Source organism: Eumetopias jubatus, unplaced genomic scaffold, assembly GCF_037043125.1.
Source record: "Eumetopias jubatus isolate StellerSeaLion01/CBP00866 unplaced genomic scaffold, mEumJub1_p1.0 scaffold_11, whole genome shotgun sequence".
In the NCBI taxonomy this organism is placed as follows: domain Eukaryota; kingdom Metazoa; phylum Chordata; class Mammalia; order Carnivora; family Otariidae; genus Eumetopias; species Eumetopias jubatus.
In genome coordinates, this window is record NW_028274817.1 from 85,235,852 (window position 1) to 85,249,003 (window position 13,152).

A 13,152-nucleotide genomic window follows, 5' to 3' on the forward strand; every position below is an offset into this window, starting at 1 on the left:
AATCACGAAGGTACCCAGGAGTTTTGGTGCGGAAAGGGCGGGATCATCTGTAGAAGGTGCCAACGAAGAGCCGAGATAGAAGAGGATCAGCTGAACCAATGAGACAAGGACACACGATGGGCGGGTGATATGGAAAGCGGGATCAATGAAGACGAGGGCGGGTCTAGTAACGGGAATGAACCAATGAGGCTCTGTAGAGACAGCAAGAGGCTGAGTCGGCCGCGTGTTGGGTCTCCCCATCCCGACCGAATCTGGAAATCCCAAGGCCGCGGTCTTAGGTTCACTGTCCGGGAGCAGACCGGGAAAGCCGCGGCTCTGGCCAGCCCCTCACTCGCTCCACCCCCACCCCGGAGGCCCGGAAGCGGAAGTGACGGACACGGAAGTGCCCTGCTGTTGCCGAGGGGACGGGCCAGGCAGATGCCAACATGGCAGCGGTTGGGTCTGGCGGTTCCACCGCGGCGGCTGGGCCAGGGGCGGTCTCCGCGGGGGCGTTGGAGCCTGGAACCGCGAATGCGGGTGAGACAGGCCGTGGCCGAGCAGGCGGCGGCCGGGCGAGGGTCAGGATCGCTGGGGGGGGGTCAGGAAGGTTCCTCCCTCAAGCGAGAGGGAGCATCCCGTATGGACCGACCTATGTGTGTGTGGCGGCGGGTGGGGGAGGGAGGACGGAACGGCCCACTGTGTGTTGGAAGGCGGGGAAGAGACCATTCTGAGGGTGATGGGGGTCCCCTTCCCCATATAGAGAGTGGAGATCATTCTGAGTCCGGGGGAGGCTAAGACCATTCTGAGTGTGTGGGGGGTCCGTCCTTAGAGAAGGGAGAGAGCATTCTGAGGGTGGGAAAGTTCTTCCTTATAGAAGAGAGAGGCTGTTCTGAGGGTGGTGGTTTCTTCCTTATAAAGGAATAGGGGGTATTGTGAATTAGGGTGAGGCGGGTCCTTCCCTACCCGACTTAGAGGGTCCATTTTGAGGATTGGGATGTCCGTTATAAGGAGATAAGACCGTCCTGGGGGTCCCTTCCTAATGGTGGTAGAGTTCATTGTATGTTGGAGTGGGAGGGTACTTCCTTACATGGCAGAGAAAAGACGTTCTAAGGGTGCAGGGCCCTTCTTTATAGCGGGGAGAGTTCGTTGTGAGTGTGAGTAGAACAAGGAATGATTCCTTGGCTGGAGGTAGGGGAGGTGCGGTGGTGGGAGGATGACTGGACCATATGAAGTATAGGGAAATATTTCCTTATGTCCTCGAGGGAAGCAGACCATTCTTGGTGCAGTAACCACTTATTATACGGGGTTCAATCCTAGGGACTGTAGAGGAGTTATTTCTTAAGTTTGTGAAACCATTCTGTGTCGGAGGGACTCTGGTGGTCACAGAAGGCAGGAGTGGGAGAGACCATTCTTAGTGTGAGGGGATGGAATAATACCTTAGATGGGAGAGAGACCGTTCTTTAGGGGGTGGACATGCCTTATATAGTGGTTTCATTCCCTGTATTGAGGTATCATTCTTTACGTAGGACAACCCCTCATTAAATAGAAGCATCATTTCATATAAATCTTCGGTTTGCTCACCCACATAATGGAATCCTTGTAGCTTACTCAGAGATCAGAGCAACATAGGGGTCTGCTGAGGTAATCCACATAAATCCTTTACCCCAGTGATAGGTAGATGGTTAGCACTCAATAAATGTTGAGAATGTGGTTGGTATTCTGCCTTGGGGTGAGTTGCTTCTCACACAGAGGAGGGAGAGAGGGGGCCGAGTGTGTCCCGGCACCTGCTCCAGCCATTTCCTGATACCTCAAAAGGATTCCAGGTATGGGCTGGACAGGGTGAGGCCCACTTCCTCCTTTGTGGCTCTTCCTGCCTGTTGAGGCAGTAGAAGTAGCTGGGAGTCAGACCCTCCTTGGGGTCAGGACAGGGAGGCAGAGGGAGGAAGTGGCAGTGGCTAGGAGGGTCCTGGCTGAGAAAGGAGTGGGGGGGAAGGTGGTGGTGTGGCTGTGCCCCAGCAGCTTCTGACCCCTTCTTCCGCCTTGCTCATTCCATTTCCCACAGCTCACCGGCGCCTCAAATACATATCCCTAGCTGTGCTGGTGGTCCAGAATGCCTCCCTCATCCTCAGCATCCGCTACGCCCGCACACTGCCTGGGGACCGCTTCTTTGCCACCACTGCTGTGGTCATGGCCGAAGTGCTCAAAGGTCTCACCTGCCTGCTGCTGCTCTTCGCACAGAAGAGGGGTATGAGCCAGCAAGGGGGCATGCACTGGGGGCAGTGGCGGGACTGGGTGTGGGCGCGCGTGGGCGTGGGTGGCTGGGCGGGCGCCCATGTGGGTGTGTACACCCAGGCCCACATGGAGGGTTTGCTGGGGTAATAGCACTGTATCACTGTGTCTGCAACCGCCTGGGGAGTGTGTAAGTGCAGCTAATCTGCCTGGTCCCTCCAGCTATGAGTAGCCGCAGCCACACTCTTATACCCCTAATGCCTTGGAAGCTGGCCTGTGTGGACTGTAGGAGTGAAACAGACTGTGCCCATAAGGTAGCCGGTGACTCTTACAGGGTGGTTCATTTATTTCCCTTTAACTTTGCATTATGGATCATTTCAAGCATATACAAACCCAGAGAGAATAACAAAATAATAAAATGTTCGTGTACCCATCACCCAGATTCATCAGTTGTCAACTCATGGCCCTTCTGCCATTAAACAGCATCAGTGATAATCCACTCACTGCCAATCTACATGTCTGCCTACCAACTCACCCCCTGCCTTATTATACTGCAGTGTGTCCCACATGAAGTAAGTAGTGTTTTGAAGTAACCCCGCCCCCCACCTTACTATCTGGAATAAATATTTTGGTACATTAAAAAAAATAATTGCAATATCTAAAAATCATACATCAAAAAATGAACCATAATTTTTAAAGTTAATAAAATAATCAAATATCCAGTCAGGTGTTCACACTTACAATGGTTTCTCAAATATCATAAAAGTTTTTAAGAATGTGTTTCAATCAGGTTTATATAAGGTCAGTGCCTTGCAGTTGGTTGATGTCTTCTAGGTCTGTTAACCTCAGGGTTCCCCCCCAGCTCTTTGTGATCTGCAGTTAATTTCTTGAAGAGAGCAGCAGGTCGTTTGTCTTTGAGACTTTGGACAGCCTGGATTTTGCTGGCTGCCTCCTTGTGGTATCATTTAACATGTTCTTCTACCCTCTGTATTTCCTAGAAGTTGGATTTATCTACTAATTTAAACACCTCCCTAAAGGCCTGCTTTAAAACGTTGCCGCCAATTGTTTCTCTGTAAAGGCCTTGCCGGGGCACCCAGGTGGCTCAGTCAGTTAAGCATCCGACCCTTGATTTCAGCTCAGGTCATGAGATCGAGCCCCGCGCATTGGGCTCTGTGCTCAGCAGCAGGGAGTTGCCTTGAGATTTTCTCCCTTTCCCTCTGCCCCTCCCCCTGCTCGTGTGCACGCACACTCTAGTAAGTAAATAAAGCTTTAAAAAAATAAAGGCCTTGCCTGTAAAGGATACAGATGTATGTTCTAGCTCTGCTCTCAGTATTTACACTGAAGAAAACAATCTTGCCCATTCATTAGCTCCAGGGCCCTGGGAGGCAGCAGTTTGGGACCCCACCTGTTCTGTTCTGTTCTTTTTTTTTTTTTAAGTTGAAGTATAGTTGACATATACGGTTAACCCTTGAACAACACGGGTTTGAGCTGTGCAGGCCCACTTAGATGCAGATTTTTTTTTCTAATAAATACAGTACTGAAAATGTATTTTCCTTACGATTTTCTTTTCTCTAGTTTAATGTAGGATTACAGTATATAATTCATATAACATAGAAAATGCTCTATGTTCTCAGTAAGACTTCCAGCCAACAGTAGACTATTAGGAGTTAAGTTTGGGGGTCGGAGAATCAAAAATTCTATGCAGATTTTTAACTGGGGGGGGGGTTGGTGCCCCAACTCCTGTGCTGTTCACTGGTCAACTGTAATATTATCTTAGTTTCAGGTGTACAGCATACTGATTCAACAGTTCTCTACATTACACGGTGCTGACCATGATAAGTGCAGTCACCATCTGTCACCATACAAAGTTATTACCGTATTATTGGCTGTATTCCCTGTGCTGTACTTTTCATCCCTGTGACTTACTTATTTTTATAACTGGAACTTTGTACCTTGTAACCCCCTTCGCCTATTTTGCCCATCTTCCACTCCCCCCTCCTCCAGCAACTACCAGTTCTCTAGGAGTCTGTGTCTATTTTTGTTGTTTGTTTGTTTTGTTTTTTAGATTCCAGGAGTCAGTGAAATCATTTGTCTTTCTTGGTCTCACTTCTTTCACTTAGCATGATGCCCTCAAGGTCCATCGTCTGCTCTGTTCTCAGTTGATTGTGAGACACTTCCAGTGCTCACTGTGGCAGGCCCTGCTCTGCCGATGGAGGTGGCTGGGTTAGCTGGGCAGGCTGCATCCTGCCCTCATGGGGCTGATCCTGCCCTCGGGGGGCTGATATTTTAAATGGGGAGAAACAAAGAGCCACAGCCTTAACCACAGGCCTTCGCCTCAGATCTACACTTTCAACCCCTCCCCCATGTTTTTTTTTTTCCTTAAATCAGTTTTGTGGTAAAACTTGGCCTGACGCGATGTAGGGCTATTTGTATATCTGTGTTTGTTTGTTTGTTTGTTTTTTAATTTTTCTCATTTGGTGTGAACATTTACACAAGTCGCCGCAGAGATAGGCATATGTGTGGTTATGGTGTGCAGCCCCCTGTCTGTGGGCGTGTTACGTGAAGGATGTGCTCGATCTACCATGTTACTTTTCTGATGCCTGCGAAATGTCCAACACCCAAACCCCTGGGCCCAGAGAATTGGGGTTAAGGGGTTCGAGATTGGTTATTACTCCTGGGATTGAGGCTGTGAAGGGCCAGGATGGGGTTTTGCGAACGAGCCCTCAGCACGAGGTCCCTGTGATAACCTTGTGCAGAGTTGTGGGGGTTTTCACAGAGAAGATGAACTGCAAAAAAGTGCGGTGAGCTTTGCAGAGGCCTTAACTCTCCAGGAAGGTGTTCTTGTGTATTGGTGGGAGCAGGTCCCAACCAGACTTGGCTGCTGACTAGTCCAGCTTCCACTCTTCCCTGTGGCGAGGGCGGCCACATCATTGTGTGACTGTGTCATTGTTTGTATGGCGGACAGAGTGGGAGATGGCCCCTGCCCTCAGGCAGCTTGAGGGCCAGTAAGGAGCTAGGAGGAGTGTCAAAGTCGAGTCTCAAACTTCCCCTCTGGTCAGCAGCCTTGCATTCATACTCCTAAGGCCTCTACTTCACAAGCTAGTTCATGCTGACGATTTCATTGGATAGACGGGTATTGAGTGCTTGCCCTGAATATAAGCTGAGTGAATACAGTCTGTGAGCCTCAGCCGCAGAGTTAAGGACGATTGTTTTGTGTCCATGAAACTGCTAGCCAAGAGGCCTGCTGGAGATGTGGGGAAACTGAGAGCACAGGCCTCATTCGAGCCCTCAGGAAGTCAGAGCGTGGTGGGGGAGACACAGGCCCGGGCCCAGTCCTGGCCCTCAGAGGATCTTCAGTGCTAAAGAGGGCTGTCCTCCACCCTACCCCCCAATACACCCCAGGTAACGTGAAACACCTGGCGCTCTTCCTCCACGAGGCTGTCCTGGTGCAGTATGTGGACACACTCAAGCTCGCGGTGCCCTCTCTCATCTACACCTTGCAGAATAACCTCCAGTATGTTGCCATCTCCAACCTGCCGGCTGCCACTTTCCAGGTGAGCCCCATGCCCAGCGTGGTCTCAGAGGGATCAGCTGGGGTCAGGGAGGTAGGAGGCTGACGAGGGAGGGCTGCAGAGAGCTGGGGCTGTGTCACCTTCGAAATGTCCTTGGCTCTCCCTCGACCTCACTTTCTTCATCTGTGAGAATTGGGAATGGGAATGGGATTGCCTCCTCACCAGGATGCTGGGACAGCTAAAAGAAATAATAATACCTGGGAAGAGCCCTTGGTTGGCAATAGGTGGGCCTTTGGCTGTTTGCAGGCCGCCTTGGAAAACGGTTAAAGAGCCTGGATTCTGGGGCCAGGCTCCCTGGGTCCAAATCCCACCTCTGCTACTTCCCAGCTGTGTGATCTCCGGCAAGTCACTTCACCTCTCTGTGCCTTAGTTTTCCCATCTTCCCATCGGACGTTACAATAGCGCCCACTTCATCTGCGAGAGCCCTGAACGAGTAGATTCATGTGCCGTGCTCAGAGCCACACTAGCACACGGCGGACACTGTGTCAATGTTTGCCGACGGTATCATCGTGGCTGATTTGCTTGCATCAGCACCTATTTATCAAGACCCCCCTCCCCGCCCTCGTCAGAGAGCCTGTCACTTGTTCACTCACCTGCTGCATGAGCTGGTTCACAGACAACAGCTATATTTACAGATGGTGATGTCTGGGCCGAGACGGGGCAGGTGCTTTGTTCCTCATCACACAGCCGGAAAACGGGGTTGGGACGCGGGCTTGGGTGTGACCCGGGACTTCCTTGCGGAGCTGTGGACTTTCTGGGAGGCACCGCAGGGCTGTTTGGCGGCCTGCCAGTCAGTGGCGAAGGGCTGGGTAGCTTTATGGTCACCTGCCCCGCCCTGCCCCTCCAGCCGGGCTCATGGGGGAGGGCAGCGGGGAACAGCCCTTAGTGCCTCCCGCCTGCATGCCGCACGCAGGTGACGTACCAGCTGAAGATCCTGACCACGGCGCTGTTCTCCGTGCTCATGCTGAACCGCAGCCTCTCCCGGCTGCAGTGGGCCTCCCTGCTGCTCCTCTTCACGGGTGTTGCCATCGTCCAGGCACAGCAAGCCGGCGGCGGGGGCCCTCGGCCACTGGATCAGAACCCCGGGGCAGGCCTAGCGGCCGTCGTGGCCTCTTGTCTGTCCTCGGGCTTTGCGGGCGTCTACTTTGAGAAGATCCTCAAGGGCAGCTCAGGCTCTGTGTGGCTGCGCAACCTGCAGCTGGGCCTCTTCGGCACGGCGCTGGGCCTGGTGGGGCTCTGGTGGGCCGAGGGCACCGCCGTGGCCCGCCGCGGCTTCTTTTTCGGGTACACGCCGGCTGTCTGGGGCGTGGTACTCAACCAGGCCTTCGGCGGGCTGCTGGTGGCTGTTGTCGTTAAGTACGCCGACAACATCCTCAAGGGCTTTGCCACCTCCCTGTCCATCGTGCTGTCCACTGTTGCCTCTGTCCGCCTCTTCGGCTTCCACGTTGACCCGTTGTTCGCCCTGGGCGCTGGGCTGGTCATCGGTGCCGTCTACCTCTACAGCCTGCCCCGAGGTGCAGCCAAAGCCTCTGCTTCCGCCTCCGCCTCGGGGCCCTGCACTCACCAGCAGCCGCCGGGGCAGCCGCCACCCCCAAAGCTGTCTTCCCATCGTGGAGACCTCAGCACGGAGCCCTTTCTGCCCAAGTCAGTGCTGGTGAAGTGAGGGCTGGTCGGGGGGGGAGCGACAGGGAGGGGGGCTGGGGTGGAGGGTGTTGGGCATCTGCAGGGACCTAAGCTGCCACTGGGCCTGGCTCCTCCGGGATTGGAAGAGTGTTTTCTCCCAGGTCGCAGAGACATCTGGAGGGGCGTGGGACTGGGTGGGGCGTCACCCGAACCCCTCCTGGCAGACTAAGCCCCCCTCCCCTGGAGGGGGCTTTGAGAGCTGCCTCCTCTGCCACAGTCAACCCCTCTGGGGGCTGGGTTGGCGGTATTGTCATTCAAGGCCTTTCTTTGCCTGCCTGCCTGCCCTCAGCTGGAGGTGTCCTGTCTTCCATGCCTGGGAGAGCCCCTCCCAGCAGTCCCTCCACCTTTGTAAGGACAAATTGGACAAAAATCCTACAGCTCTTTTAGTGACGGACGCCTGTGGGGTTCAGCTTCCTGTAGCTTGAGGCCTTCTGGCCTCCCTCACAACCACAATGGATCGCGTTAGCAGCTCCGGTCTTTTTGTGTGTGTGGCCTTGGGGCAGCTTCCCTGACAGGAGACCTTTGGAAATGGACCTCTTGTGGGCACCTCCCGGGAGAGAGCAGGGGCTGGAGCCGAGATGTTGTGCATCAGCCCGGTCCAGGGGAGGGGTTGTGCATCAGCCCAGTCCAGGGGAGGGTGCGGTAGGGGCCATCTGTTTTTTAGTGGTTTGGGAATTTGTGGTATAATCAGATAATTAATGATCCAGGGTGCCGGGGGGGAGGGGGGGCAGGTGGGAGAGGTCCTTGGAGTGGCTTGAATCTCACTGAATCTAAGACACGGTCAGATGCTGGATGCAGGGTTCTTTTCCGAGACATCCCGAGAGGGAAAATAAAGCTGCCAACCACACTCTTTTGATAACGCACTGGCTGGATGAGGCACCCTTACTCTGTGATAGGGTGAGGGTGTCTTAAAATCGCTGAAATGTGGAACCTGCCCCCTGCACTCCCCAAAGCTTATTAACCCCTTAACTGTCTCCCAGGATGTGTGTGTGTGTGTGTGTGTGTGTGTGTGTGTGTGTGTACACGCGCGCGTGTGCATGCGTGCGTTTGTGTGTGAGTGCGCACACGCACGCGTCAGAGATGCCTGGGCTGTCTTTGCTCTATGTAAATAGGGTCGTTGGATCCTTATTTTTGATTAAGTTCTGATTTTTTTTGGTTTGTTTTCTAAGGAACTGTAATGAACAAATGTCAGGAGACCCAATGCCAAATAAAGATGTTGTATTTATTTAGTCCACGTGTAGCTTTCTGACCCAGGGGACTCACTGTCTGCGTGGGCTCTGTTACTAACCCCAGGACTACCAGCCTCACAACTGCCGCCTTCGCTTTTGCTCAGGACGCCCACCTGCCAGCCCACCCCAGCCGTCTGTGTTTCTCTCTTCCTCCCCATTCCCACCACAGGTTGCTCACCAAGGTGAAGGGTTCGTAGCCGCTGGGATCGAAGACGCTGGCCTGGCCGCCTCCTCCCCTCTTGCCCTGGCCCAACCAGGATCAAATTCTGATCAGTATTAGGGGTGGGGGGAGGTAGACACTGAACCCCCAACCTGGCCCCCCCACCCCCACCCCACTCCCACGCAGGGGGGGACACAACCAAACTCTGGTAATGAGGGCATGGACGGGACCCATCTTGGCCTCCAGCCCCCGTCGCCCCCATATCCTTGCCACTCCCGCACTTTCTTAGGTGAGTTTTTGCAAATAAAATGTGTTTCACATCTTGCCGGCTTGGGTTGGGAAGCCTCAAAAGCGCATGGGAAGGAAGCACTCAGGCCTCATGGGCACGATCCATCGATCCATCGAAAAGCTTTTATTAAAAACCCCCGGGGGCGGTGGGGATGGCGTGGCAGGGAGGCTCAGTCTTGTTGCTTGGTTCGGGAGGCCTCGGCGTTGGCCCGGAGCACAGCCCCCGGGGACGGGTAGGGGCGCTGCTGGAAGAGGGGCCCTGCTGCTGTCGTGTCTGCGCCCGTCTTGGCCTCATTCCGCTTGGGGAGTCCTGTTGACCATGTGCCCCTGGGGGTGAGACGGAGGTTAGGAAATAGGGGTCAGGGCTTGAGAATATGGGATATGGTAGGCACTCCGCACTCTCCCCCCTCCCCTCTACTCCAACAACTGACAAATGGGGGAAGGAAATAGGAGAAGAATGGTCACCGGCGCAAGGGAGTCCTGAGCAAAGGGAAGGGCTCGTGAGGGGTTCGCATTTACCGGGGTGCATCCGAGTATGAGCTGGGGTCCATAGGGTCTAACTCTTCATCCTTCCGGCTCGCCACTGAGGAAGGAGGTGGCAGAGTGAGGTTTTCGGTAGAGGCCCAAGGAGCCCCGATCACCAAGCTCCCCATCCCAGAAAGAAAGGGAGCGCATGTCTGTGTGGCCTGCAGCACCGTGCCCCAGGCCCCGGGTTCGGGCCATCGCGGGAGCAAAGTGAGGGCCTGCCCCACGTGGCACGCCCATGGCGCCCCACCTGCCTGAGTCCTGGCCCTGCTGCCCAGCTTACCCTTCTTGCTCTTGGGGTAGGGGGCCAGCTCTTCCCGGCGGTGGTGGCGCCGCTCCTTGCTCTCTTCCCGGTCCGACTTGTCGTACCCTCGGTCCCGGTCCCGATCCCTGTCCCGCTCTCTCTCTCTGTCCACTTTGTCGTAACCACGCTCTCGGTCTCGGTCCGACTTCTCGTGGCTCCGGTCTGACTTCTCGTGGCCCCGGTCCGACTTCTCGTGGCCCCGGTCCGACTTCTCGTGGCCCCGGTCCGACTTCTCCTCAGCATCTGGGGAGGCAAAAGCCTTGAAGTGGCCTTCGTCCTCCCATCTCAGGCCCCCAGCAGCCTCTGCCTTCCAACAGCGCCCCCTTGCCTGGGGTTGGGCCTGCCTATCTCACCTGCCCCTGCCCCAAAGCACTGTCGTTTTTCCGAGCCCGCTCTGAGAACTGCAGAACCGCCAGATCTGCCAGCTCACCTGCATTACTGGTCCTGAGCTTCTTGGCCGATTTGGTAACGACGGAGTTGGGGTCGTGTGGGGAGAGCCAGGACACGAGGTCTGTGTCCACGTTCCAGTAGTAAGGGAGCCCGCTGCGGGGCGGGGGGGGGGTGTCAGCGCAGGCGTCCTCTCCTCACAGCCTCAACTCCTGTCTCCCCAGTCTCTACTATACCTGCCCCATGTCAGGACCCCGGAGGGGGGACCCCCAGACCTCTTCCCTATGTTCCCTGTTTACCCCAAGGCCAGGGACGACACAGGAAAGGTGAAGTCAGCCGTCAGCTCCGCCCCCCCCCCCCCCCCAGTTCCCCAGGCTCACCAGGAAGGGTCAAACACCTTGTACCAGCTGGGTGGCAGGCCCTCCAACCGGGTGGCCTCATAGTCCACAGGGTCATCGTCGTAGTCCTCAGCAATGATCTCTTCCTCTGGTTCTGGCAGAATAGCGGGGTGGAAGAAAGCAGTCAAGGACCAGAGGGATTCTCATCCTATAGTCAGAGCCTGGAGAGACACTCAAATCCACGTGGACCACGTGTGGGGGGCGGGGGAGTGCATCAGGTCTCACCTGCTGTGGCGAATATCACATTCCAAATCCAAGTGTCTGAACATCAGGGGATTTGCCAAAAAATGTACCTAAATCTCTTCTCTTTCTGGGTTTGGATAAGATTTGAGATTTGATACTGTTACCCCGACCTATCTGATTTCAGGATTTATACAAGGATTCATCAAGACAAACGTAGCCTCCAGTTCCTGCATTCAGGAAGCATGTGACACCATGCTATCCAAATCTATTTGGATAAAATGAATTTGAACAGTAAGGGGTTGTTCTGAAAATACGTCCAAATCTATTCGGCTCCCAAGCTTGGCAAATCCGGGGTTTCTGATTCTGTCTATTGAGTGGCAAGTTTGGACAGCAAGGGATATATCCAAACACTGCTCTGAATCCATTCAGGTCCTAGGCCTGACACATAGCAGGCCCGCAGCAGCTGTCAGTTACTATCGGTAAAATAAAAGGCGTATGTTGTCAGCTTGGTACATGACCCTCAGTAGGCCTACCACAGATTTCAGCTGTGGACAGAACTAACAATGAAAGGTGTATGTCAGCAACAGCATACTGCCTGTCACACAATAGGCCCAAAGTAGATGTGAGCTATAATCACCAGTGTTGTTAGTAAGATGTATATTCCATCAGCGCAGGGCCCAGTACTCGACAGGCTTAAAATAAATTATCAGTGATTCTCATCAGTATTATTAACCACAAGATCTATGCGATGCACAGAGTAGCTTATAACAGATGGCATTTATCAATGAGGTGAAAATAAGATGGATTTTCCAGTGCCTCGCACACTGTAGCCCAAAACAGATGCCGAAAAAAGAAGATGCCACTTACTGACAATGAGGTGTAAATATTAGCAGGAGCAGCCCAGTAGGCATAAATGATAGATCCTCTCATTGTCTTCCACCGTTAGCCATAATGTGTATACCAAGCACTCAGGCCCAAAATACATGTCAGCTACTGATGCGGTGAACAATAAGGTATAGATCACCAGCATCACGCCTGGCACCACAGTAGGTTTAAAAAAAATGTAATCGCTAGGGTAAAGAACAAAGTATCAGCATCCCGCTACAGTCTACAGAAGATGTAAGCTATCTTTACCGTAGGATACTTTGTAATCACTTACACGGATTGGTAGATGGATTGCACGTGGCATACAATAGCCCCCCCAAAAAGGCATTAGCTGTCAATATTAAGCACGAAATATGTATTCCCCACCCCCACCCCCGCCCGCAGTAGGAATGGATGTCAGGAAGCCATATTGCTAACAATGTCCGCCACCCCACTGATTGGTGCGCAATAGGCCCATGCTAGGTATCGAGTGGCGGTATCAACAACAAAGTGCCTGCCAAGCCTGGCACATGGTAGGCCCATCTGCTTTAAGCTCGCTCACCGGGCTCCAGATGTTTGAGGATGCCTCTCTTGGCCAAGCGGGTCTGCAGCGCAACAGGCAGCGGCATAGTGGATAGCAGACAGACCTAGGGACGGACGGATGGACAGGCACACGCACGCACACACACAAAAACAACTCAAATGAGGATTCAAATCCCGATCCTAAAAATCAAGCGCCTCCTCCCAGCATGTACTCATCTGGACCCCCACTTACCCACCTGCACCAACAGCTGGCTGGACGGAACCGATGCGCTAAAAGGTGGAAGATAGGTGCAATGCCACCCAAGCTCCCACCGACCCCCGCCTCGAGGCTGGGTGTTCTAGGACCCAGTTCCCCTCCCGGGCCCAGGCTCCGCCCACCGCCGAAGGGGCCAAGCTCAGTTCCCCCGCGCCCCAGGAATGGGCTCACCCAACGTCTCCCAAAGACTGCCGGGTGGGAGGAACCAAAGCGTTGGGACGGGGGGAGCAGAGTGCAGCACCTCCTCCAGCTGCAAAAAATGCACCCACCCCGACATTACCAATGCAATCACGCGAGTAGTGGAAGGCTGTCAGACCGGCGGCCCCTCCCTTGTCGCGGCTAGGATCACCAGCACCACACGACTGCTTTCTCCCAAAGCACGGAACGACGTCCTCCCTCCCCGAGGCTTGAAGGAGCTGGGCCGGCGCTCAGGCTGCGGTACAGATGACGCAAACCTGGGGGACCAATGAGAGCGTGGCCCTGGCCTGACGAGCGCCAAGCGACCCAATCGCAGGCCTGGAATGGGTGGAGCGCTCGGGCGCCTGTGTGCGT

General features: G+C 54.4%; 2 protein-coding genes across 5 annotated transcripts; one reads left to right on the forward strand and one right to left on the reverse strand.

The window, feature by feature from the left end:
* On the forward strand, positions 1–8,980 carry SLC35A2 (solute carrier family 35 member A2). The gene is made up of 5 exons (XM_028113423.2): positions 1–516; positions 2,042–2,224; positions 5,611–5,762; positions 6,694–7,424; positions 8,862–8,980. The coding sequence occupies exons 1-5, from the start codon at positions 426–428 to the stop codon at positions 8,887–8,889; spliced, it is 1,185 nt and encodes a 394-aa protein (XP_027969224.1). The 5' UTR covers positions 1–425; the 3' UTR covers positions 8,890–8,980.
* A 269-nt stretch (positions 8,981–9,249) lies between these two features.
* PQBP1 (polyglutamine binding protein 1) lies at positions 9,250–13,007 on the reverse strand. Of its 4 annotated transcripts, none has more exons than XM_028113429.2 (8): positions 12,881–12,934; positions 12,581–12,614; positions 12,364–12,448; positions 10,737–10,848; positions 10,400–10,512; positions 9,949–10,212; positions 9,660–9,723; positions 9,250–9,467 (listed from the first exon to the last, which is right to left on the reverse strand). In XM_028113429.2, exons 3-8 carry the CDS (start codon positions 12,428–12,430, stop codon positions 9,311–9,313), a joined length of 777 nt encoding a protein of 258 aa, XP_027969230.2. In that variant the 5' UTR covers positions 12,431–12,448; positions 12,581–12,614; positions 12,881–12,934; the 3' UTR covers positions 9,250–9,310. The 4 variants fall into 4 exon arrangements, with proteins under 4 accessions (XP_027969230.2, XP_027969229.2, XP_027969227.2 ...); XM_028113428.2 differs by having other exon boundaries at positions 12,577–12,614; positions 12,881–12,914; XM_028113426.2 differs by lacking the exon at positions 12,581–12,614 and having other exon boundaries at positions 12,881–13,007.
* Between the last annotated feature and the right edge of the window lie 145 nt (positions 13,008–13,152).

Coding starts and splice junctions, on each gene's coding strand:
- SLC35A2 (XM_028113423.2), top strand. CDS start 426: ATGGCAGCGGTTGGGTCTGGCGGTTCCACCGCGGCGGCTGGGCCAGGG. Junction 2,225..5,610: donor GCTCTTCGCACAGAAGAGGG/GTATGAGCCAGC, acceptor AATACACCCCAG/GTAACGTGAAACACCTGGCG. Junction 7,425..8,861: donor ACGGAGCCCTTTCTGCCCAA/GTCAGTGCTGGT, acceptor TTCCCACCACAG/GTTGCTCACCAAGGTGAAGG.
- PQBP1 (XM_028113426.2), bottom strand. CDS start 12,430: ATGCCGCTGCCTGTTGCGCTGCAGACCCGCTTGGCCAAGAGAGGCATC. Junction 10,213..10,399: donor GCTCAGGACCAGTAATGCAG/GTGAGCTGGCAG, acceptor TTGCCTCCCCAG/ATGCTGAGGAGAAGTCGGAC. Junction 9,468..9,659: donor TCATACTCGGATGCACCCCG/GTAAATGCGAAC, acceptor TCTCACCCCCAG/GGGCACATGGTCAACAGGAC.